Consider the following 21,760-nt stretch of genomic DNA (forward strand, 5'->3'; position numbering starts at 1 on the left):
CACCTCACCCTGGCCACACAACGCCAGCCGCCCCAAAACGCCACCGACAGCCCCCGGCACACGCCCCTGAAGCCCCACCGCGGCCGGGAGCGAGGGATGGAGACGGGATCCCGAAAGCTGAGCAGCTTTTAGAGCGAGGAAACCGGACCCGCAGCGGCTGGGATGCCCTCGCCGCCCCCAGCCCGAGCAGCCTCCGGTCCCTGCCCTCCCCTCGCGCCGCATCCTCCCCTCCATCCCCCAAAATCTCCTGAACCCCCTTTCTGTCACCAACAGCTCGAGCGGAACCACCTGCCAAGCCACCCCAAACCCTCACCGAGGTGTCCCCCCCCCAGCATCACACAATTAAAATGAACAAAAACACTAAGATATAAGTTACTGCTTAAATTATTTGTAAAACATCTTAAATTTTCTGTGACATATTTTAAATACCCCCCAGAGCCCCCCCACAATGCGTGTTCCCCAGAGGGGGCTTCAGTTCTAGCAGGGACAGAGCCCACCACTAACTGGAAGTTGATGGGGGAGGGAGCAAGGAACAGAGAAAGGGTTTCTTATCCTTTCACAGCTTCAACAACTCCGCGTTCTAAATATCAATAATAAAAGTTATATTATAATAAAATAGTTCTTCGTGAGGCAGTGGAGATCGAACAAGCCCTTTCAAGCCCCCGCAGGGGCAGCCCAGGTGGTTTAGGCTCGGGCTCTGGACAAACTCAGTAGTAAAAAGAGGTTTTACTTGGGGAGAGGAGGGAGCGGGGGGGGCGGTTCTGAGGGCAGGGGGGGCGGTCGGGGCTTGTCCGTGTTGGCGACAGCTCTGGAGCTGGTAGAAGCCCGGGGGTTCAAGAGCTCGCCGTAAGAGTGGAAGTCAAAGGCAGGGGGTTGGGTGGGCTGCATCCCCTGCGCGCTCAACAGCGAGTGCAGCATATTGACCGTATCCTGGTAGTCACTGGCCTGGTTGGCGTTGTGCCCGTTGGCCCCCGTGGGACCCTTGTCCGATTTGCCGTGGGTGCCCCGGGCTTTGTTGGCCTGGGGTAAGGGAAGGTTGCCCGCATCCGAGCCGTGCCCCGGGAGATGGGCCGCCCCGGGGAGGTGGGGGTAAGGGAACGGCATGCCGGGGCCTTTGGTGGCTTTGCCGACTTTGGGCTGGTGCTCGTGGGCTGCGGCCGCCGCCGCTTCCTCTGGCAGGGGCCGCTTGCGGGAAGAGGCGAGGGGGCCGTAGCTTTTGTGGGGCACGGCGCTGGGCTGGCTGCTGTGTTTAGAGTCTCCCGGCCGCTTGTTCACCAGGCTGCTGGGGCCGGCGCCGAGCTGGGCGTGTAAGTGTTTGTGAGAGTGGTGGTTGTGGTGGTGGTGGTGGTGGTTAGAAGAGTGGCCCTTGTGTTTCTCCTTGTGCTCTCGGTTCTTGCCGCCGCTCTCGTCCGAGGAGCCGTGCCTGTCTGCAGCGCTCGGCACCTTGATCCGCATTTTTATCTCCTCCTGCTTGGAGGGGAGCGGCCTCTCCCCGCCTCCACCTGCCACCGGGATCCTCAGCTTCAGGGCCGAGGCTTTGTCGCTCTTCTCGGGGCCGGGAGGGCGCTCGGGGTTCTCCGAGCCGCCGATGGGAATTTTCAGGATGATGGGAGAGGGATTGCTGTCCTGCTGGACCTCCCTCTCCCGCTGCTGCTGGACCAGGAGATTCTGCGCGGCGTAGGCGTACTGGGACCGCACGTTGGCCTCCATGTTCTCCAGCTGCCGCTTCTGGGCCGCCAGCTCCTCGGCGTGCTTGGCCCGGTATTCCTTGAGTGACACTTTGGCCGAGGGAGCGTTCTTGCCGCTCTGTTTCTGATAACCAGCGCCATCTTGCTGCAAAGGATGCTCAGCAGCCGACGAGCTTTCGTTAGTCCTGTGGCTGGGACCAGTGTCCAGCTTGGCTGGAGGATGCCAGTAGTCAGGCTGGGACAGATCCGCAGCGCTCTGGTCGCTGGGCGAGTCCGCTGCGGCGGGCAGAGACGGCCCCGCTCCGGCAGTCGAGGACGTCGACATGCTCATTAACCCAGCGATATTCATGTCCGAACTATTGTTCCTGGAAATCATGTTGAGGATCGTCTGCTCTGACAGGCTCTCATCTTCCCCGTGGTCATCAGCCTTGGTTTTCCTGGCTGCTTGAGAGGCCTGGAAGAAAAGCAGCGATCGGTGATTTACTTCGGGCTGTCACCAGAGCTGGTCTGACGCCAGCAGCTCACCCGGTACAGCACATGCTCTCATCTACAGACAGATCCACTGTGCCCCCATCCCTCCTCGTGCCAAAAGGCAAGCAGGGTGGCTAGCGTGGCTGAAAAACCCCAGGTCTCTACAGAGTTAACTCAGAACAGGTGAACTCGAGCACCACAGCAGCGTTTTGCAGACGCAGAGCGTTCAGATTCTCACACACACGCACACACACACGCCCTTCAGACACCGTCCTGCATCGTCAGACGCCTCACAGCCTCGTGCACGCAGAAGAAATCTGAGCCCGTGTTCTCCTGCAAGCACCCGCGCTCCGAAGCGGATTCTTACCCGCCAGTTCCGGATACGTTTAAGCCGGTTGGGAGTTTTCTCAAGGATCTGCAGGAATTCGTGAGTCAGTTCTGCAGAGGAGACACAAACCCAAGCAAGAGAGTCAGAGGTGGGCAGAGCAGCACTAATCCATCAGGGCAACCCCCTACTTACTGATGAATGGAGCTACTGATGAGATGGAGCTACTCCAGGAGGGGAAATACTGACAACTAGTATCACTGACCACATTTAAACTCGTCTCACTGTGTGCCTTTTGCCATCTCTGTTGTACCATAAAGCTGCTGCTGCACTGGAAACCTTGGCAAGACCTGAAGTCCTGGAGTCCATGAACTGGCCGGTGGCCGTGTTTGAATGGCAGACCCAGGAACAGAGATGCCAAAATAACGTAAGAGCCTTTGGGGGGGAACCTCGCTCCAAAACTTACCATCTAAGAGCTCCAGAGTTACAGTGCCATCAACGTATTCCCACCAGTGCTTCCCGTCCGTGGAGACTGGGATCTCCCAGTTGGACCACTTACAAGCCAGGTGGATACAGACGCAGGCCACAACGGGAGGGGTGTACTGCAGGCTGAAGGTGGTCAGGTGCAGGCTGACGTCACCAGCAGGGAGAGAGAAACAGAAAGCCATGAACTCCCAAGCTTGAACTTCAGCACTCACTGAACAGACGCTGCACAAGAGGTGGACATGGTGGGGAAGTCCCTGCCGTTCCTCCCCCAGTACAACCCTACTGTTACGGGCGTCTCTATCCCGCTCCACCGATTTGCTTGTTCCTTCCCCGTTCTGCCGCAGGTAATTTGGGTCCAGGTAACTCTGTCAACTCAAGGGCTTGTGCGGGAGCAGCGAGACACGCTGCCGCCCCGCTCCAGCCCTCCTCCGAGGGAGGAAGCGACCTCTGCTGCGGGGCTCTGCTCAATCTCAGAAGAAACTCAAGACGCTTCCAAGCGCAACTCCTGGGATGGCGTTCAAGGAGCAAACTGGCCCTCTGTGGCTTTTAGGAAGGGTCTGGTCTTTCCTAAATGATTTTTAGGACAAGCACTGAAGCTTCAGCTGTGAATAGCACCAGAGACTGGAGTGACTCAGGAGCGCCTAAAGGGAGCCTGGCCGCCTATCAAGCATTTTCATTAGTAAATTAATTTGCCACATGACAGCTCGGACGTCAGTGCGGGGAGGTCTAGGTAGCACTGAGAACAGGAGAACCGACGGACTAGGACAGCTTCCTACTCTCCACCTGCAGGAACGCCTTAGAAACCGCGACAGCCAAGTCGAGCGCAGGATTTGCCCGCTGCCACCCTCAGGAATCGGCCCTTTCAAAGAGCGATTGATGGAAACGGTGCCACCGCGCATCTACGCGCGGCCGCAGGAGGGCACGAGCTGCGTTTCTTCGCCACGCTTGGGTTATTAAACGTTTTTCAACGCAATGCGGAGAGACAGAGATATGCATCAACAGCCAAAAAGTCTGAAGCCACTTCACGGATACTGTATTTATGAAGTCAAACCCAGGAAATTCAGAGCCTTTATCCACTCTGCCAAGGTAAGAAGTGAAATTAAGGTGCACAAAGAGCCTTAACTCTGCCCCACAATGATGCCAGAAGGAAATAAAAAACATCTGTAGCTACGCCTGATAAATCCAGCTCATCACTTAAGCACCTTAATCAGGCGTTTCATGGCATCACTTTAAGGCAAAATTGAGGCTGCCTGGCTGCATTTCTTACTTTCTGCCTGGATTTCTTTCAATTATAACCTTAACTCATAATTCCTTGGTTTTGCAATTATCGCTGCAGGGATAAAACACGTTTCAAGGCTGCGTTTACACCACGTTACTACCACCTCCTTCCCTTTACGCTAGTTTATGCAGGAAACCCACACAGTGCCCTTTGGAGCTAGACAGCACCTTCAACAAACACTTTCCCAGCACGCTGCGGAGGGGAGCAGGTAACACCTCTCACAGGCAGAGAGGAGAAAAACGACTCGCCCAAGGCCACGCGCGTGGCTTGGAAGCATTCTCTGACTCCGCAGCTTCGCCCTGTGCTAGTGCCTAAACCATCTTTTCTCCCATCCTTTCACTTCCACGAGCTCTTTCACAAAAACACAAGATTTTCCGTGTCTGTGACTCGGTCTGTTCCAAACATTAACTCCACAATTTGCCTGAAGCTGGTAGTCCCACCAGAAGGGCTGCTATCAGCCTTGCAGTGAAAATCTAGTGACAAAACTACCCAGACCTCTCAAGGTGAAAAAAAAATAGAGTTTTTTTTTTCCTTTCCAAGACTGCTTACAGAACTGTCTGCCCACTCACACAGGCCAGACAAGGCTATCGTTTCCTCTTGTAACACCTCACGACTGCGTCCAACTACCCTTTTTCTCCAGTTACACTCTAGATCAGCCTTCTCTGGGGTACAGACCATTATTTTTTGACATTTATACTCTAGATCAGCCTTCTCTGGGGTACAGACCATGTTTTTTGACATCTACACTCTGGATCAGCCTTCTCTGGGGTACAGACCATGTTTTTTGACATCTACACTCTGGATCAGCCTTCTCTGGGGTACAGACCATGTTTTTTGACATCTACACTCTGGATCAGCCTTCTCTGGGGTACAGACCATGTTTTTTGACATCTACACTCTGGATCAGCCTTCTCTGGGGTACAGACCATGTTTTTTGACATCTACACTCTGGATCAGCCTTCTCTGGGGTACAGACCATGTTTTTTGACATCTACACTCTGGATCAGCCTTCTCTGGGGTACAGACCATGTTTTTTGACATCTACACTCTGGATCAGCCTTCTCTGGGGTACAGACCATGTTTTTTGACATTTATACTCTAGATCAGCCTTCTCTGGGGTACAGACCATGTTTTTTGACATTTATACTCTAGATCAGCCTTCTCTGGGGTACAGACCATGTTTTTTGACATTTATACTCTAGATCAGCCTTCTCTGGGGTACAGACCATGTTTTTTGACAATTTGCACAGCATCTAGTGCAGTGAAAACACTTAGGTACTAAGCAAGTACAAACGTATATATTAGTTTCAAGTCTACTGTTGGGGATTTTTTTTTTTTTCCCCTCAAACTTTCACAACTGTCTAACTCCCCATAAAAGCAAGCAGTGAAGTTCCCGAGCATCCCATCTGCCCCGCTTGTATGGCTGATTTTGCAGCTGGTTTTGACTAGCAGCTGGCAGGAGAAAGGGTTCCTGCTCTTTCTGAACCAAACCGAGCAATCCCCAGGTGCTCGCAGGCTGACCAATGCCCCAGGGTCACCAGTAGCACATCTCCTCCAGATAAGACCCTCTGTCAAATATGAATCAATTGTAAAATAATAACCTGTTGGTAGCCATGAAATAGGAAGTTTGTGCCAAGTCCTTGCTGGCTGAAAGAGAAAAGGAAAAAGCGGGGCGTTAGTCTGCGTACCCTGACAAGCGTTACTACATTTTAGCACAAGAACCACGGGCCTCTCACCACCACACACAGAGACACCCAGCACAGTCCGACTAACTCTATGCCACAGCTAGAAGGATTTTAGGAATTACTGCACGTAGAGAGCTTTGCGTGGCTCAGCAGAGCCACAACACTGTGTCAGTCCTTTGCAACCGCCTCTCCTTCGCCGCTCGTTATGGTTATTAAGGAGACTGACTGCAGGCGAGTTCTCGGGCAGCTCCGACTGAATGCTACAACATATTTTCACAGCTCTTCTCTGTTGAGCTGAGGTTACCCGGAGGAAAAGCCGCAAGCACCCGACATCTGCCATCGCTTACCTCGCACTAGCTGTGTGCACTTCACCACGTGGGTATGGGGGTGGTCAATAGTGATCTCAAAACCTGGAAGAACACAGACATACGGCCATCAGAAAACCAGCAGCACACCCCCACAGATCTACGAACCTCACGTTTCCTGCTCCTGGGGGACAAGGCCTTCTCCCCTTCCCTCCTACAGCCCCTGCTCTCTGCTCGGAGGCAAGCAGGAATAGAGGAGCCTGTTTTCCTGTAGCCAGAAGACTCAAGTTCTCCAGTCACAAAACCTGAAGGTCACTGCTGCTGCCAGACCTCCAAGCAGCTAAATGACTTCTGCGCTTGAAAGACCTCACTGAAAACAAAACAACTATTAAGGATTTTAAAAATAGCAGGACAAAGCCTCTTACAGCAGCTGGGAGGAAGGAGAAGACAATGGCATCTGCTCAAAGGAATTTCTGTCACCCAAAAAGCTAAGAGGAAGCAGACGTTTTCCCTTTGAAGGAGCCTACAGCACTAAAGACAACTGAACTTAATCCTCACTTCAGTTTCCTATTCAGTTTGGGCATTATGCTTTAAAGAAAAAAAAAATAATAAGATGGGTCCATGTGTGCAACAGATTTGGTTCTTCCCATGCAGAACATTCTAGAAGAACTGGGACGTTAAAAAAAGGCAACTGGAGAACCGAGTCATTGCAGAACTGGGGTCACAGTTTAAGCACCGGCTTGCCAGGCCAGCGCGTGTGATCCATCGACAGAGCTGCCCCTCCTGTCCCCTCGTGAACGTTTACTCTGAACCGAGTCAGAAATAACGAAGTAATAACTCAGGAACTACTGAGTATTTTGGAGTGGAACGCTATCTACAAACTGCCTCTGAAATGGAACGTATGTTAGTAAAAACAAGTTTTAACAGTACATTTTAGAAAGGAACAGGGTACCAGATCCAACGGCCACAGCCCTAAATGTAGGCTCCAGCTTCTACTTTCAAAAAAACCCCAAAACTGTTGCTGGTTTGGAGGTTTTTTTTTTTTTTTCACATTCAGCTAACTGATCAAAATATTAACTTTCAACCCAGGTTTTGTTAGACATCTCTCAGTGCAAACTGCTTCCTGGCCACAGGACTAGAGCATTATTAAGTTCAACAGCACAACGGAGGACAGCGACCGGTGTCCAAGCAGTACAAAACCTGTTGTGGGGTGAAAAAAAAAAAAAAAAAAAAAAAAAAGAGACGAGCCACACTTCCACGGTTTAATTTCTCTGAGCATTGAACCTGACACAAGTTACACCTGCAAAAACTGATGTTAAAAGGAAAACAGAAGGAGTGGGTGTGAAAAATAGAGTTTGTTGCCTGGACTCTTGCTCTCCCACTGGCCAGCTGTACATCTGCCCTCCAGCTGTGGAGAAGACTGTGCGGTTAGGCTCTCCGCTCTGCGGAACACTCCTGGGTCTGGGATTCGTGTGGCAGCCCGTCCGCTTTGAAAAACTTACCCAGGGTCTGCAGTATTATGCTCTCTAGAATGACCAGGTCTTGGGCTTGTTGCAGGTAAGCCTGGGGTTGAGAGGACAGGCAAGTTACTCACGATGAGGCACTCCGTATAAAGCCTGCACATTTCTAACACCCTTTTCTCAGGGAGGCAAAAATAGCAAAGGGGAATCTTTAGGCCGATCTGCACTGGGGGAACTGGCACAGATTCCCTGCCAGAAAAGAGAAAGCAGAGCGCTGGGGTGGACCCGCTCCCCTGCTAGTGCTTCTGCTAGGGGACGGCTGCTTCGGGATCCACAGCGGCCCTCTCAGTCCTGGTCCCTCGCACTGCACGGGACGGCTATATGAGCAGTACAGGAGAGGAATTAGCTGCTTTTTTTTTTTTTTTTTTTTTCCTTAAGCTTTCCTGGATAAAGCTGCCCCTTTTCAGCAGGGTTGGCTGCTCAGTTCCAGGTAAGACGGGCTGTCTCGAGAGATGGGGGAATCGGCAACGTTTTTAATAAACCCACCATTAAACGTGTGGGGACAGAACAGAACCAAACTGCGCACACCACCTTCTGCTCTGCCACAGACACTACTCAATCGCAGCAGCCAACATCCATGCCCTCCTCAGAAGCTTTTCACGCAGACACCGTTACACAGTCACATTTGCAGCAGCACAGCAGAGGAGAACGGAAGAGAGGTTGCCACAGAGCAGGAAAGAAAAGCCTTCTGCTGTACAGAAGCCAAAAAGCTCTCGGTAGTGTAAGAGCAGTCGAATTGGAAAGCTGTCACTGACCATCCCAGGACACAGCCGCTCGCTTAGAGCGCGGGTCCTGCCGAACCCGATTTAACGAGACGCTGTAGCCACGCGATTCGGGATGCAGCACGCTTCCGCCATTCCCATTCCTCGTGCCTCCGCTCCTCACATCAGAGCCCAGTTCTCCGATCTCGACACTTACCTCGCTCTTGGTGTCTAGAGGAGTTTCCTGGTGATGCAGACAGGCATGTGCTACCTTGATTACGTGCTCCAGCTTACGAGGCTGCTCCTCCACCTTGGCTGCCAAGAACAGTGCTGCCGGTACCACCGACTTCGGAGAAAAAAAAAATATTTTTTTTTTAAAGTTAGTAAGTCCACGATTAAAACAGATAAACCAGGTTAATTCTTACATCTAAAACAAATATTCCTTTAGGAAACAAAGCTTGTGCGAGCCCAACCACCACCAGGAGGGAAAAGGGTCTCTGGTGACTACTGACAGCTACCAACGACCCCCCCCCCTTTCCAAAGCCACTCCCCAGGGTTGGCCCCACCATGTCAACCCCCGAGCTGGTGGCCAGGCAACAGCAGGAGCAGAGCTAGGGGGGGTTCCCGGTGTCCCCCACCCCGCCAGAGCCCAGCACACTTACGTTCCTGTGGAACTGGGTGAAGGACTGCACCATATAGAAGCGGTGCATGTACACGATGGCCGTGTTGATGGTGAGCTGGGAGCTGATGGGATCGTTAAGGAAACACACAGCCCCGGCAACGACACCTGAGCAACGCCCTTAACTCCCGTAACGTCCCACCGGCACCGGGCCGGGCCCGGCCTTTCCCGCACCCCAGCACAGCTCTCCCCGCTTCCAGCCTCACTCTCCCGGCAGCCAGAGCCGGCTCTCCCCACTCCCGAAACGGGCCTGGCTCTGCCCACTCCCAGAACGCGCTCGGCAATCCCCGCTCCCGGGCCGGGCCCGGCCTTCCCCGCACCCCGGCACAGCTCCCCCCGCAACCCTCCGCGGCTCTCCCCGCTCCCGCACCGTGCCCAGCCCTCCCCACACCCGGGGCCTAACGCTCCCCGCGGCCGACCCCGGCTCTCCACACTCCCTAGGCCGGGCCAGCCGCCGCCCGCCCCGCGGCGGCGGCGGCACCTAAGCGCAGGCCGCGCGGCCTAGCGCGGCCGGATACACGTTGAGACGCTGCCCCATGTCCTGCAGCAGGTTGGCCGCCTGCTGCCGGTACGAGAGCTCCTTATCGGGGTCGAGCCCGGCGCGGCGCGAAGGGCTCCGGTCCAGCTGCTCACGGGTGAAGTACCAGCGCCGCCCCGCCGCGCCGCCGGCCCCGCCGCCCGCTGAGGCCTCCATGGCGATCTGCGCCCGCGCGCGCACGCACGCACGCACGGGCGGGCAGACGCACGCACGCACGCACCGACGCGCCGCCGTCAAGCGGAGGGAGGGAGGGAAAAGTGGGGGAAGAGCGGAGGCGCGCGCGCAGGGCGGAGGACTCGTCTCCACGCACGCGCCGCCGCACGCGCCTGCGCGTTGTGACGCGGAAACGGTTGCCCGGGAGACAGGTCTTAGCCCCGCCCCCCGCCGACCTCCCATGAGCCCTCGCGCCTCCCATGAGCCCTTGCGCGCCCCCCCGCCACTTCCGCGGTGTTCCCTTAGGCCGGTTCCGCCTCAGGGCCCTGCCTGGGCGCCCCCCCCCCCGGGGATTCCCCCCCCCCCCCCCCCCGCCCCACACGCCAGGCCACAGCTCGTATCCAAAGTGAGTTTTATATATAATTTATCTGTACACACGAAGGACAAAGTACCTCAGGTCTGCGCTGCGGGGGGGTGGGGGCAGGCCGATGCCCCCCTCGCCCCCCCCCCCCCTTTCCCCGGGCTGAGCCCCCCCCGCCCCAAAACTGCCTCAAAAAAAAAAGGAAAAAAAAAGAAAAAAGTCACTTCATTATTTTTTTTTTGCATTTAAAAGGGGGGGAGCTGCTCCCCCTCCCCACCGGCAGCCCCCCCTCCCCTCCCGAAGGAGCAGGACCCCCTGGCCGGGGAGGGCTGGGACCCCGGGGGGGTCTTGGGGGGGCCACGAAGGTGCTTTGCCTGCGCCCCCCCAGGCAGGCGGCACTTCAATTTGGCACATGGAGGGGGCTGGGGAGACCCCCCCCACCCCCAAACCCGCCCCCAGCCCTTTCCCTCGGGGAGGGCCCATCTCCCCTCTTTGGCACATGGGGGATTTCAGCAAAGGGGGGGGGGCTGCACCCCAAATCCCCCCCCCTCTGCAAGCACCCCGGTGCGGGGCTGGGAAACGCCCCCCCAACACACTGCCCTGGGAGGGGGGAGCATAGCAGGGGGCATCCCCCCCCCCGCCACCTCCCTTATGTCCATTTCTCCCTTTTTCCTCTCTTTTTTTTTTTTTTTTTTTTAAATATGTGGATTTGGGGATTTTTCCTTTTTTGCCTGACCTTGGCGCAGGCTGGGGGGCACCAGCCTTGGGGGCGGGGGGTGACAGGGGACAACCACAGGGCCCCCCCCTAACTCCCTCCAGGGCCAGCATTGAGGAAATAGGTCGTCATCTCCCCCTTGCCCTTGACCTTGACCAGCCCCCGGCACTCCAGCGCGTAGCCCTTGGCCGCCAGCACCTGGTACAGGTCCGTTGTCACCTGGGGGAGGGGGAGATGGGGGTGAGGGGGACCTGGGGGTGAAAGGGGCTCGGGGGGGGGCCCTGTCCCCCCACCCCAGGCTGACCTGGATGCGGTCGGGGACGCCGGTGCTGTCCATGCGGCTGGAGACGTTGACGGTGTTGCCCCAAATGTCGTACTGTGGCTTGCGCGCCCCGATGACCCCCGCCACCACCGGGCCCATGTTCAGGCCTGGGGGGGGGACACACACACGTGGGCAGAGGGTCACGGCCCCCCCCCCCCACCGCGGTGGTGAGGGCACGGGGGTGTGCGAGGGCACGGGAGGGGGGAAAAGGGGGGCGCGAAGGGCAAGGGGGGCAAGGGGGAGGGGGTGGGTAAGGGTTTGGGTGTGCAAAGGGGTGTGAGGGTCGTGTGTGCAAAAACAAGGGGTGTGCAAGGGCCGGGGGGTGCAAAGGGGAAGGAGGGTGCAACATCAGCGTGTGCAAAGCGGGGTGTGAAGGTTGTGTGTGCAAAAACAAGGGGTGTGCAAGGGTTTGTGTGTGCGGGGGGTGTGCAAGGGTTTTGTGTGCAAAGGGGTGTGCAAGGGCTTGTGTGTGCAAGGGGATGTGCAAGGGGGTGTGCAAGGGGGTGTGTGTGCAAGTGGATGTGCAAGGGTTTGTGTGTGCAAGGGGGTGTGCAAGGGCCAAGGGCTTGTACACAAAGGGGTCTGCGAAGGCCGCGCGTGCAAAAGGGCAGGAGGCGCCCACGGCTTTGCCTGTGCCGACACGTGCAAAGCCGAGCGGGCGTGCAAAGCTCACGCGTGCGAGGCCGCAGCACCGGCACCGCGCGTGCGAGAGGGACGAGGCGTGTGAGAACCGGCAGACGCCGGGCACGCGCGGGGGCCGCTGCGGGCGCTGACGGGTGTCAAAGGGGCGCGCGAGGGGCGCGCGAGGGGCGCGCAAGGGGCGTGCAAGGGGCGTGCAAGGGCGCTCACCGATCTTCATCTGGAAGTTGTTGAAGGAGTGCTCGTTGATGTACTTCATCTGCTCCATGAGGTGCATGGCGTAGTCGGCCAGCGCCGCGATGTGGCTCCGGCCCTCGCGGTCGTAGGTGGAGGCGTTGAGGCCCGAGGCCGCCATGTAGGTGCTGCCGATGGTCTTGATCTTCTCCAGCTGACGGTACTTCTGCTCGCTGATGATCTGGGGGGGGCGGGGGGGGGGGGCAGCGTCACCCCTAGCCCGGCTCTGCAGGGCCCCGTGTACCCCATCTCCTGCGCCCTGTCCCTGTGCGCCCCGTGCACGCTGCTGCACAGCTTCTCCGGGGCCCCGTGTACCCCGTCCCCTGCACAGGGTGCTCTGCAGCTTCTCCTGCACCCCGTCCCCTGCACCCCCTCCCCTGCACCCCGTCCCCTGCTCCACAGCTTCTCTGGGGCCCTGTGCACCCCATCTCCTGCACCCCATTCCACAGGCTCCCCATGCACAGAGCTCCGTGGCCTCTCCAGCACCCCGTGCACCCCATCCCCTGCACCCCAACCCCTGCACCCCAACCCCTGCACCCCAACCCCTGCACCCCATCTCCAGCACTCCATCCCCTGCACCCCATCCCCTGCACCCCAACCCCTGCACCCCAACCCCTGCACGCCATCTCCAGCACCCCAACCCTTGCACCCCAACCCCTGCACCCCATCCCCTGCACCCCAACTTCTGCACCCCAACCCCTGCACCCCAACTTCTGCACCCCAACCCCTGCAGCCCATCTCCAGCAGCCCATCCCCTGCACCCCATCCCCTGCACCCCATCCCCTGCACCCCAACCCCTGCACCCCATCCCCACACACACTGCTCCACAGCCTCCTCAGCCCCCCATCTTCTTGCCCCCCATCCCTGCCCAGCCCCTCCCCACACCCCATCCCCGCCCCCCCCTCGCCCCGCGGCACCTCGTCGAAGTCGGCGATGATCTCGTTGAGCAGCCGCAGGCACTCGACGCCCTCGTTGTTGGCCTCCAGCTCGACGTAGAACTCGGAGAAGTTGCTGATGGAGGCGAACATGACGGCCACGCACTCGCACGACTGGTAGTAGAGCTCGTCGTTGCGCCGCTCCCGCGCCAGAAAATGCGCCGCCACGTCCTTGGGCAGGATGTTGTGCAGCAGCCGCCGGTTGTACGCCTGCAGCTCCTCCATCTCCTCCTTCTCGCCCGTCGCCTGCGGGGCGCAGGGGCGCAGCGTCACCCCAGGGCTGGGCTGCGGGGTCGGGGGGTCCCCTCTCCTGACCCCCCCCTACCCTTTCCCCCCGTCCTACCTGCAGCTTCCAGAGGAAGTCGAGGCGGGCGGTGGACTCGACCTGCTGCGCGTGCAGGTACAGCGCCAGCGCGAAGACGGCCAGGACGACGGGGGTGACGTACCGCAGGGCCACCTTCCCCTCCGCCGGGCTGCGGGCACCCCCCGCCCGCTCAGACAGCGGCTGGGACCCCCCACTGGGACCCCAAGGCTGCACCCAATTCCCAAAGCTGCCCCACCCGAGGGATCCCCTGAGATTCACCCACCCCAGGGACCCCAAAGATGCCCCTGCCCAAGGGATCCCCTGAGGTTCACCCACCTCAGGGACCCCAAAGATGCCCCCGCCCAAGGGATCCCCTGAGATTCCCCCACCCCAGGGACCCCAAAGCTGCACCCAGACCCCAAAGATGCCCCCACCCAAGGGATCCCCTGAGGTTCACCCACCTCAGGGACCCCAAAGATGCCCCCACCCAAAGGATCCCCTGAGGTTCACCCACCTCAGGGACCCCAAACCTGCACCCGCCCCTACTCCCCTTTTCCCCACTGGTCCCAGTTCCCCACCAGTCCCAGTCCCCCACTCACCATTCACCCTGGGTCACATTGAAGGGGCTGGGGGGAGAGGAGAGGAGGGGGGTTAGTGCAGTGGGGACACGACTCGCAGGGTGGGGACCCCCGGGGGGGGGGGGGAACACTGGGCACTCACAGGGCGTTGGCCACCACCAGCAGGTCGGCGTTGTCAAAGAGGGTGGCCTGGGGCCCCTCCACCAGCACCAGGTAGGTGGCCTCGATGGCCACCATGAGCAGCAGCTTGCCGATGCTGCTGATGTGCAGGAAGACGGAGCAGGCCAGCAGGCTCAGCACCACGCTGTAGCTGAAGTACTGCGGGAGAGGGGCAGCAGGGAGGCACCGGCACCCCCCTGGGAAACCCCTGCCCACACCCGCGGGGACCTTGCACCCATGGGGACACCCTGCCACCACCCTGCACCCTCAGGGGCTCTGTGCCAGCTCCCCGTGGAGGACCTTGCACCCGGAGGGACCTGTGCCAGCACCCTGGATCTGCGGGGACCCTGTGCCAGCACCCTGTACCCTCAGGGGCCCTGTGCCAGCACCCTGTGGCCTCAGGGACCCCGTGCCAGCACCCTTGGGGACACTGTGCCTGCAGGGACCCCGTGCCAGTGCCCACAAGGACTGAAGCCAGCACCCTGAAACTGTGGGGACCCCATTCCAGCACCCTGGGGGACATTGTACCCATGGGGACCCACTGCCAGCACCCTGCATCCTCAGGGACCCCGCGCCAGCACCCACGGAGGGACCTTACACCTGCAGGGACCCACGTTGGCACCCACGTAGGGCCCTGTCGCCGTGGGAGCCCTGCACCCATGGGTGCCCCGCGGCCGCTCACCTCGGGGAAGTCACAGGCCAGCCCATCGCGGTGGCAGGGGCCTGCGGGGGTCCCCAGGGAGAAGTTGAGGACCCGGAGCTGGCAGGGACCCACGGCCTCAGGGGTGACGTTGAGCTGGCGGGCGGCGCAGTCCCGCAGGGCCACCCGGCTGCAGGCGAACTGGGGTGGGGGGGGGGCAAGAGGGGTGAGCCGGTGCCCCACAGCCCCTGCAGCACCCCGCCCCCCCCCCCCAACACGTCCCTACCATGTTGACGAAGGCGGCGACGAAGACGAGGAGGACGGTGAAAACCCCGATGACGGTGCTGTGGGCGCGGGACTGGACGATGTTCCGGGAGAGCCGCTGCAGGGCGGCGGGGAAGAGCTGGGGGGGGCGGAAGGACAGAAAGAGAACCCCGTTATGCGTGGCCGAGCCCCCCCCACCCCCCCCCCCACCCATCAGCCCTGTACTCACGGTGACGCAGGAGTAGATGGCGCAAACGAAGAGGATGGCAGCGAGGAGGATGAAGATGCCGACGTAGACACCGAGCATCAGTGGGGAGCTGAGGAGAGAGGCGGCTGTGAGCGCCGTGAGGGGGGGGCGTGGGGGGGCCGGGGTTTGTGGGGGGCTGCGGCACTCACTGGGGGAACACCACGATCTGGAGGCAGCAGATGAAGCAGAAGACAAGGAGGGTGCAGGCCACGTAGCCACCGAAGCGGTCGTCCACCTTCTTGGAGTACTGCGGGGGGGGAGAGGGGCGAGCTGGGCCGGGCGGAAGCGGGGGGACGGAGGGGGACAGAGGGGACCCCAAGGGACGAGAGGGAGAGGATGGAGAGGGCCCCCCCAAATTAGAAGGGACAGAGATGACCCACGGCTGGGATGGAGACGGTGGAGGGTACCACGAAACCAGCACAGGGAGGACCCCAAGGGGATGGAGGTGGGATGAGGGGTGCAAAGGGACAGAAGGGACTTTGGGGGACGGGGGGACCGCAGGGCTGGGCCGGAGGGTCCCCCACCTTCTTCTCCAGCTCGGGCGTCTGGAAGGTGAGCAGGAACTTCTTGACGTGGTCCTTGCGGAGCTGGTCGATGCTGCGGGCGTCGATGGCCCGGCTCAGGAACTCGTCCACCTCGTCCTCGGGGTTGAGGGCCTCCTGGGCGCCACGGCTGGGGGCAGCGGTGGGTCAGGGCCCCCCCCAGGCCCCGGCTCTGCCCCAGGGAGGGGCTGGCCATGACCCCCCCAAGGGTACCCCGGCATGGGGACACTTACTTGTCCTTGCTGGAGTCATCGATGCCCTGGGGAGACGCAAGGGAGATGGGGGTGTCAGGGACACTGGCGTGGATGGGGGGGGACCCCCATAGGTGACAAGAACATGGGGCATCCCCCAGGGTCCCCGAGGATGGGGGACAGAGAGTCCCAGGGGTAACCAGGATGGGGGGGGGTCCCCAAGGGCTCTGGCACAGATGGGGGGGAGGTCCCCAAGGGTCTGCAAAGGGAGGAGGGAGATGTCTGACACCAGTGAGGATGGGGGACCCCGAGGGTCCCCAAGGACAGGGGGCATCCCCAAGGCTGGGGGGGGGTGAGGATGGGGGCGTCCACCTGGGGGTCCCCATGGGCTGCTGAAGGCCGGGGGGATCCCCGAGGGATGGGGGGAGACCCGGGCATTCCCCGAGGCCATGGGCTGGGGCAGGCGGGAGGAAGCAGCCACGGGCTGCGGGCAGGGCTGGGGAAGCTGGTGAGCAGCTGATACCACCACAGTGGGGGCCCCCCCATGCCCGATGCCCCCCCCCGTGAGCCCACTCACCATCTGCCGGAAGGCCTTGGAGTCCTTGGTGCGGGAGAAGGAGCGCTCGGGCACCCAGCGCGGCACCAGCCCCTCCGTCGAGTTGGCCCGAGCCCGCTGCAGCTTGGCCAGGATGGCTTTCTCCTCCTTCTGCAGGGCAACAGAGGCGTGAGAGGGGGCAGCCTCCCCCAAAATCACGTCCCGTCCCCCCCACAAATGCTCCCCAACTGACGCGCTTCTGGCTGCAGCCGACGATGAGGAAGGTCTCGATGTTGTGCTCCTTGAGGTAGGCGTTGCGCTCGCCCCCGTGGCCCGGCTCCACCTCGTAGTCCCCGTTCAGGTACTGCAGCGTCGCCCAGGTGATGTGGATACGCCTGGGGACGGGGAGGGGGGAGGCCGGCGCTGAGCCCCCTCCCCTTGCCCCGCGTCCCCCCACCCCGATCCCATCCTGCCTTTCGCCCCGTCCCGGCTCACCCGGCTTTGCCACCCGCTTCCATGTGGTTGGCGAGGGTGACGTCGTTGGACCAGACGTCGAACTGCCACTTGCGCAGCCCCAGGACGCCGCAGTGCACCCGCCCGCTGTGGATGCCCACGCGCATGTTCACGTTCACCCCCGTCACCTCGCGCACCAGCCTGCGGGACGGCAACCGGCACCGCGTCACCCCGAGGGCACCCAGGGACGCGCCGGCCTCCCCCCTCCGCACCCCGACCCTGGGGACAGGCGTGACCCCCGCTCACGAGATGGCCTCGATCATGTCGACCCCCATCTCCACGCAGCAGTGAGCGTGGTCCCCGCGCGCCTCCGGCAGCCCCGACACACAGTAGTAGCAGTCCCCAAGGATCTTGATGCGCAGGCAGTGGTTCTCCTATTTTGGGGAGGGTGGGGGGAAAAACGGGGGGGTCAGGTGGTGGGGACGGCTCTGGGACCCCCGTTAACCCCACCCCGGCCCCGCCGCTCACCGCCGCCAGCTTGTCGAAGCGAGCGAAGAGCTCGTTGAGCGTCATCACCAGCTCCTGGGCCGTGCACTGCGAGGCCAGGCTGGTGAAGCCCTCGATGTCTGCGAAGAGGATGCTGCCGGGAGGAAGAGCGTGGGCTGGGGAAGGACCACATACCGCCCCGGACCCCCTTCCCCTGGTGACACCCCCCCTCCCCAAAACCCCTCTGCCCTGCCACCCCGCGGTACCTGACGTTGTCATGCTTCTGGATGTAAATCTTGTGGAACATCATGTCCTCCTTCTTGGTGTTGATGTCCTCCTTCATCTCCATGGCCACGTGCTGGGGCAGCACCGAGAGCAGCAGGCGCTCCTGCACCCCAACACCACCCCGTTAACGGGGGGCTGGGGACCTGACGGACCCCCCCAGCCCGGCACGGGACCCCCCACCCCATCCCACCTGCTGGCGGTTCTCGCGCTGGAGGTGCAGGCGCGCCTGGATGTAGCCGCGGGTCTCCTGGAAGGCCTGACGCTGCGACACCTCGGCCGGGTAGTGGGTGCAGACCCCCACCACATTGGTGCAGAGGAAGATCAGGGCGTTGGCGCTGAGCTGGGGGGAAGGTGGGCTCAGCGCGGCCACCCAGGGACCCCCCCCAGCCCCACGGCGAGACCTGTCACCCTCCTCTGCACCCCAAAAGCCCGGTGCTGGTATGGCGGGTGGTGGCAAGAGGAGTAGGGGGGCTGCAAGGTGTGGAAGGGACACGGGGAAGGGAGATATGGGGGACCCAAGGTGGGGGGATGTGGGGATGCAGGGACCCAGCGCAGGGAGGAGGCAGGGACCTGGGGACACGGGGAGGGGGGAATGTGGGGCACCTCGGGAGATGGGAAACAGGGGCGGGGGGCGCTGCAGGGACATGGGGGACCTGGGGGACCCAGAGCAGGGGGACATGGGGCACCTGGGGCTGCAGGAAACCAGCACACGGGGGACGCAAGGATGTGGGGAGCCAGGGTGGGGGGGACACGGGGACCTGGGGAGCCAGTGCAGGGGGGACACAGGGACGTGGTGGTAGAGGAAACCAGGGCAGGGGGGACCTGGGGAGCCAGGGCTGGGGGGACCCGAGGAGCCGGGGCAGGGGGGACCCGGGGACACGGCCAAGCCCCGCAGGCCCTCGGGAAGTGGAGGAAGCCGGGGGAGGGCCGGGAAGCGGAGATGGCTGCAGCGGGAGCGCTGCGGTTTCCCCCCTCCCCGTCCCTGTCCCCCGGGAGCGGGGCCAGGGCTATTTATAGCGCTGGGGCGGGCTGGAAGCGGGGGCCTCGCACCCACCCGCTGTCCCCATCGCATCCCCCCGGGCGGGGGCCACGGCCACACCGCTCCCACCCTGCGGGAATTCACCCCTTTCCTTCCTGTCCCCCCCCTGAGCCCCGCTGGCCTCAGCCCCCCCACCCCGGGCATCGCGTTCCTCGTCCTGCGCCCATGGGGACAGCACGTGGCCCCGGCCAGGCAGGGCAAGGGTGACCCCGCACAAGGAGGGGGGGGGGGGCACAGCGAGGCGGTGCTGGGGGCTGGGAACACACAGCCCTGGGGACAAGGGGACCCCCCCGAGTCCCCCTGTGCATGCAGCACGCCACTGGGGGCACCCGCCACCCTGGGGTGGGGGGGGCAGGACAGGGGACACTGCCAGGGTCCCAGCCCCCCTGGGTGGCAGCCACCCCCCCTGCGCTGGTGCCCTGGCCCTGCATCCCCCCTCGGGGGTTTCCGCTGGCCCCACAACGGGGGCTTTGTGGGTGCACCACCCCCCCACCAGCGCAGCCCACAATGGCGGGTCTGTGCGCAGGGGACGAGGGGCCCCCTCACCCCCCCCCCCCACCATGCGGGGCAGCAGCCACACCGCAGGCAGCACCCACGGGACCCTGGCACGGGACCCCCCACCCCCCAGGGACCCCCCTCCACCCACCCCCAAGCAGCCGAGGGGCCCCTCCCGCCTCCAGAATCTTCCACGGGCAGTAACATCAAGCGCACAAAAGCCCAATTTTGCAGAGAGGGACTCAGGGAGCTGCCGGTGGGGTTGGGCCGGGGGGGGCGGGGGGACACCCCTCTGTGCTGCAAGACCCACCCTGGGGTGGGGATTTGGTGGGAGGGCGCGTGTGTCCCCCCCACCCTACCTGCTTCCAGAGGAAGGGGTCGTCGGCGTTGCGGTGCCAGGCGATGGCGAGGTGCAGGGCGGAGAGGAGGACGCCGGCCAGCACGGCCGCCCGCATCCGCACCGGCAGCAGCGTGTAGGTGATGTAGATGAAGAAGACGCTCCACCAGACGCCCTCGGCCGCGCTGCGGGGCGCCACGGCCACCGTCCCCAGCGCCTGCACCCCGGCCAGTAGCCCCAACACCACGTAGCTCACCACCCACATGTAGTCCTGGGGGAAGGCGCTGCGGCTGCACAGCACCATCAAAAGCAAGAACAGGGCCGTGGCGCTGGCCAAGACGGCGACCGCCGGCACGTGCGGGGTGCCGGGCAGGCAGTGGAAGAGCAGCATCACCCCGCAGACCAGCACCAGCACCCCCATCAGCACCGTCAGGCTGCTCTGGTTCATCTGGAAGAAGTAGCGCTGGTAAAGCCGCTCCAGTTTGGCCGACTGGAAACGTTTGGAGCGGAAAACCTGGAGCAGGCGCCGCCAGCACTCGCCGGCCGACGGCCGCCCCCCGTGGCCCCCGGCCCCCTTCGGCCCTTTGGCTTCGCCATCCTCCAAGCCCAGGTCCACCGATTTGAGCCCCAGGTCGCCCGTGGGCCCCTTCTTGCCGTAGTGGTCCTCCTGCCAGGTGCAGCGTAGCCCCCGGGGGGGCCCCCCACCCCGCTCCATCTCAGGGTCCTGCAGGCAGCTCATGTAGCGGGGGCCGCAGAGGGCGGCGCGGGCGCGGGGGCCCTTCTTGCCGTTGCGCTCCCCCCATGCCGTCTTCCGCTCGTCCACCTTGGGCACCAGGATGCCGCTGAACCACGACATGCTGCGGGCGCCAGGAGGGGGTCAGCACTCCGTCCCACCCCCCCCCACCCCGACACCCCGACAGGGGGACCCCGGTGCTCACGGGGGTGTCGAGGCGGCGTGTTCCCACCCCGCAGGGGCCCCGGTGTCCCACCCACCGTGGGGGACGCAGACCCCCAGCCCCGGTTCTCCCACCATGGCCCCTGCGGGAATGGCCGGGGCCGGTGTCCCCGTGTCCCGGTGTCCCGGTGCTTGGCCCTGCCGAGGCCGCCCCGATCCCGTCCTGCCCCGGCGCAGCGACCTGCGGCAAAGCTGGAACCGGCCCCGGTGTCCCGGCCCTGTTTGTCTTGAACGGCGGCCAACGGGCTGGACCGGGCACCGCGGCCCCCGGGGCACCGGGAACCAGCCGGGACGTGGCAGCCGGTCCCAGCCCCGGGCGAACGGCGCTGGGGAACGGCCACCCGGGAAAGGGCCGGCCCCGGCGGCCGCCTCTCTGCCTGTGCGCCTGCCTGCTCGGGGCACGGCCCGCGGGGAGCCCCGCCGAGCCCGGCCCGGTCACCCCGGCCCCGCCAGCGCCCTCCCGCCGCCGCCCCGGGCAGCCCCCGGGGGCCGCCCCGCTCCCGCCGCCCCGGGGCCCAGCCCAGTGTCACCCCTCCCCGTTCCCCGCGCAGCGCCCCGGTCCCGATCGCCGCCGCCGCCCCGGATCTCCCCCCCCCTTTCCCCCCGGTACGCCCGGTCGGCCCCGCTCACCTCCGCCTCCGGCGCCGCCGCCCGCGGGGCCCCGCGCCCCGGTACGGCCCCGCCGCCGCCACCCGCTTCTACACGGCGGCCGCGCTGCACCCCCGCCGCCTCATCCTGCGCCCAGGCCGGGCCCCCGGTGGCGGCCCCGGTCCCGGCCGCAGCCCCGGTCCCGGCCCAGCCCCGGCCGGTGCCCGCCCCCCCACCCCCCCCCCCCGCCCGGATCCGCTCCCGGGTGCTCCCGGCCGGCGGCCTTAAAGGGGCAGCGGCGGTGGAGGCGGCCCGGTGCGGCCCCGGTGCGGCCCCGGTGCGGCGGGGGAGGCGCGGGCGGCGCGCGGGGGCGGCGGGTGCGCGCGCGGGCGGACCGGCACCCCCGGGGCTGCGCGCACACACACACACACACACACACACACGCACCGCCGCGCTGCACCGACATGGCGGGGACAACGGGGACACGCGCAGCCGGGACCCCCCCGCGCACACACACACACGCATCCCCCCCCTTCGAGTGTGCCCCTCGCACCCCCACCCGTACACACCCCCCTGCACACACCCCCCCTCCCAGTGCCCCCCCCCTTGCACACACCCACCCCCCC

The 21,760-nt window shown here is 62.9% G+C and overlaps 2 protein-coding genes across 3 annotated transcripts; both read right to left on the minus strand.

The window, feature by feature from the left end:
- Positions 1-368: 368 nt before the first annotated feature.
- Positions 369-10,075, minus strand: CCNT1 (cyclin T1). Of its 2 annotated transcripts, XM_074853905.1 has the most exons (9): positions 9,658-9,913; positions 9,123-9,204; positions 8,678-8,806; positions 7,742-7,802; positions 6,282-6,344; positions 5,851-5,896; positions 2,951-3,114; positions 2,527-2,597; positions 369-2,142 (listed from the first exon to the last, which is right to left on the minus strand). In XM_074853905.1, the coding sequence occupies exons 1-9, from the start codon at positions 9,831-9,833 to the stop codon at positions 727-729; spliced, it is 2,208 nt and encodes a 735-aa protein (XP_074710006.1). In that variant the 5' UTR covers positions 9,834-9,913; the 3' UTR covers positions 369-726. The 2 variants fall into 2 exon arrangements, with proteins under 2 accessions (XP_074710006.1, XP_074710007.1); XM_074853906.1 differs by lacking the exons at positions 369-2,142; positions 2,527-2,597; positions 2,951-3,114 and adding an exon at positions 3,123-4,048 and having other exon boundaries at positions 9,658-10,075.
- A 162-nt stretch (positions 10,076-10,237) lies between these two features.
- ADCY6 (adenylate cyclase 6) lies at positions 10,238-21,344 on the minus strand. The gene is made up of 22 exons (XM_074853881.1): positions 21,177-21,344; positions 19,614-20,448; positions 17,911-18,060; positions 17,702-17,823; positions 17,478-17,589; positions 17,256-17,383; positions 16,992-17,150; positions 16,750-16,891; positions 16,539-16,667; positions 16,004-16,029; positions 15,753-15,900; positions 15,378-15,475; positions 15,211-15,298; positions 15,004-15,120; positions 14,760-14,918; positions 14,061-14,236; positions 13,940-13,966; positions 13,380-13,509; positions 13,019-13,282; positions 12,078-12,282; positions 11,211-11,335; positions 10,238-11,125 (listed from the first exon to the last, which is right to left on the minus strand). The coding sequence occupies exons 2-22, from the start codon at positions 20,445-20,447 to the stop codon at positions 10,997-10,999; spliced, it is 3,468 nt and encodes a 1,155-aa protein (XP_074709982.1). The 5' UTR covers position 20,448; positions 21,177-21,344; the 3' UTR covers positions 10,238-10,996.
- Positions 21,345-21,760: the final 416 nt, after the last annotated feature.

The sequence above is a fragment of the Strix uralensis genome, chromosome 33, assembly GCF_047716275.1.
Source record: "Strix uralensis isolate ZFMK-TIS-50842 chromosome 33, bStrUra1, whole genome shotgun sequence".
In the NCBI taxonomy this organism is placed as follows: Eukaryota; Metazoa; Chordata; class Aves; order Strigiformes; family Strigidae; genus Strix; species Strix uralensis.

What these genes read in the sequence shown, in the direction of transcription:
- ADCY6 (XM_074853881.1), bottom strand. Translation starts at nt 20,447, where the DNA reads ATGTCGTGGTTCAGCGGCATCCTGGTGCCCAAGGTGGACGAGCGGAAG. An exon ending in GAAGCGGGTGGCAAAGCCGG is followed by an intron (nt 16,892 to 16,991) that starts GTGAGCCGGGAC and finishes CCCCGTCCCCAG; the next exon opens with GCGTATCCACATCACCTGGG. An exon ending in CAGATCGTGGTGTTCCCCCA is followed by an intron (nt 15,299 to 15,377) that starts GTGAGTGCCGCA and finishes CTCTCTCCTCAG; the next exon opens with CTCCCCACTGATGCTCGGTG.
- CCNT1 (XM_074853905.1), bottom strand. Translation starts at nt 9,833, where the DNA reads ATGGAGGCCTCAGCGGGCGGCGGGGCCGGCGGCGCGGCGGGGCGGCGC. An exon ending in ATGGGGCAGCGTCTCAACGT is followed by an intron (nt 9,205 to 9,657) that starts GTATCCGGCCGC and finishes CGATCCCATCAG; the next exon opens with CTCCCAGCTCACCATCAACA. An exon ending in GTGCACACAGCTAGTGCGAG is followed by an intron (nt 5,897 to 6,281) that starts GTAAGCGATGGC and finishes TTTCTCTTTCAG; the next exon opens with CCAGCAAGGACTTGGCACAA.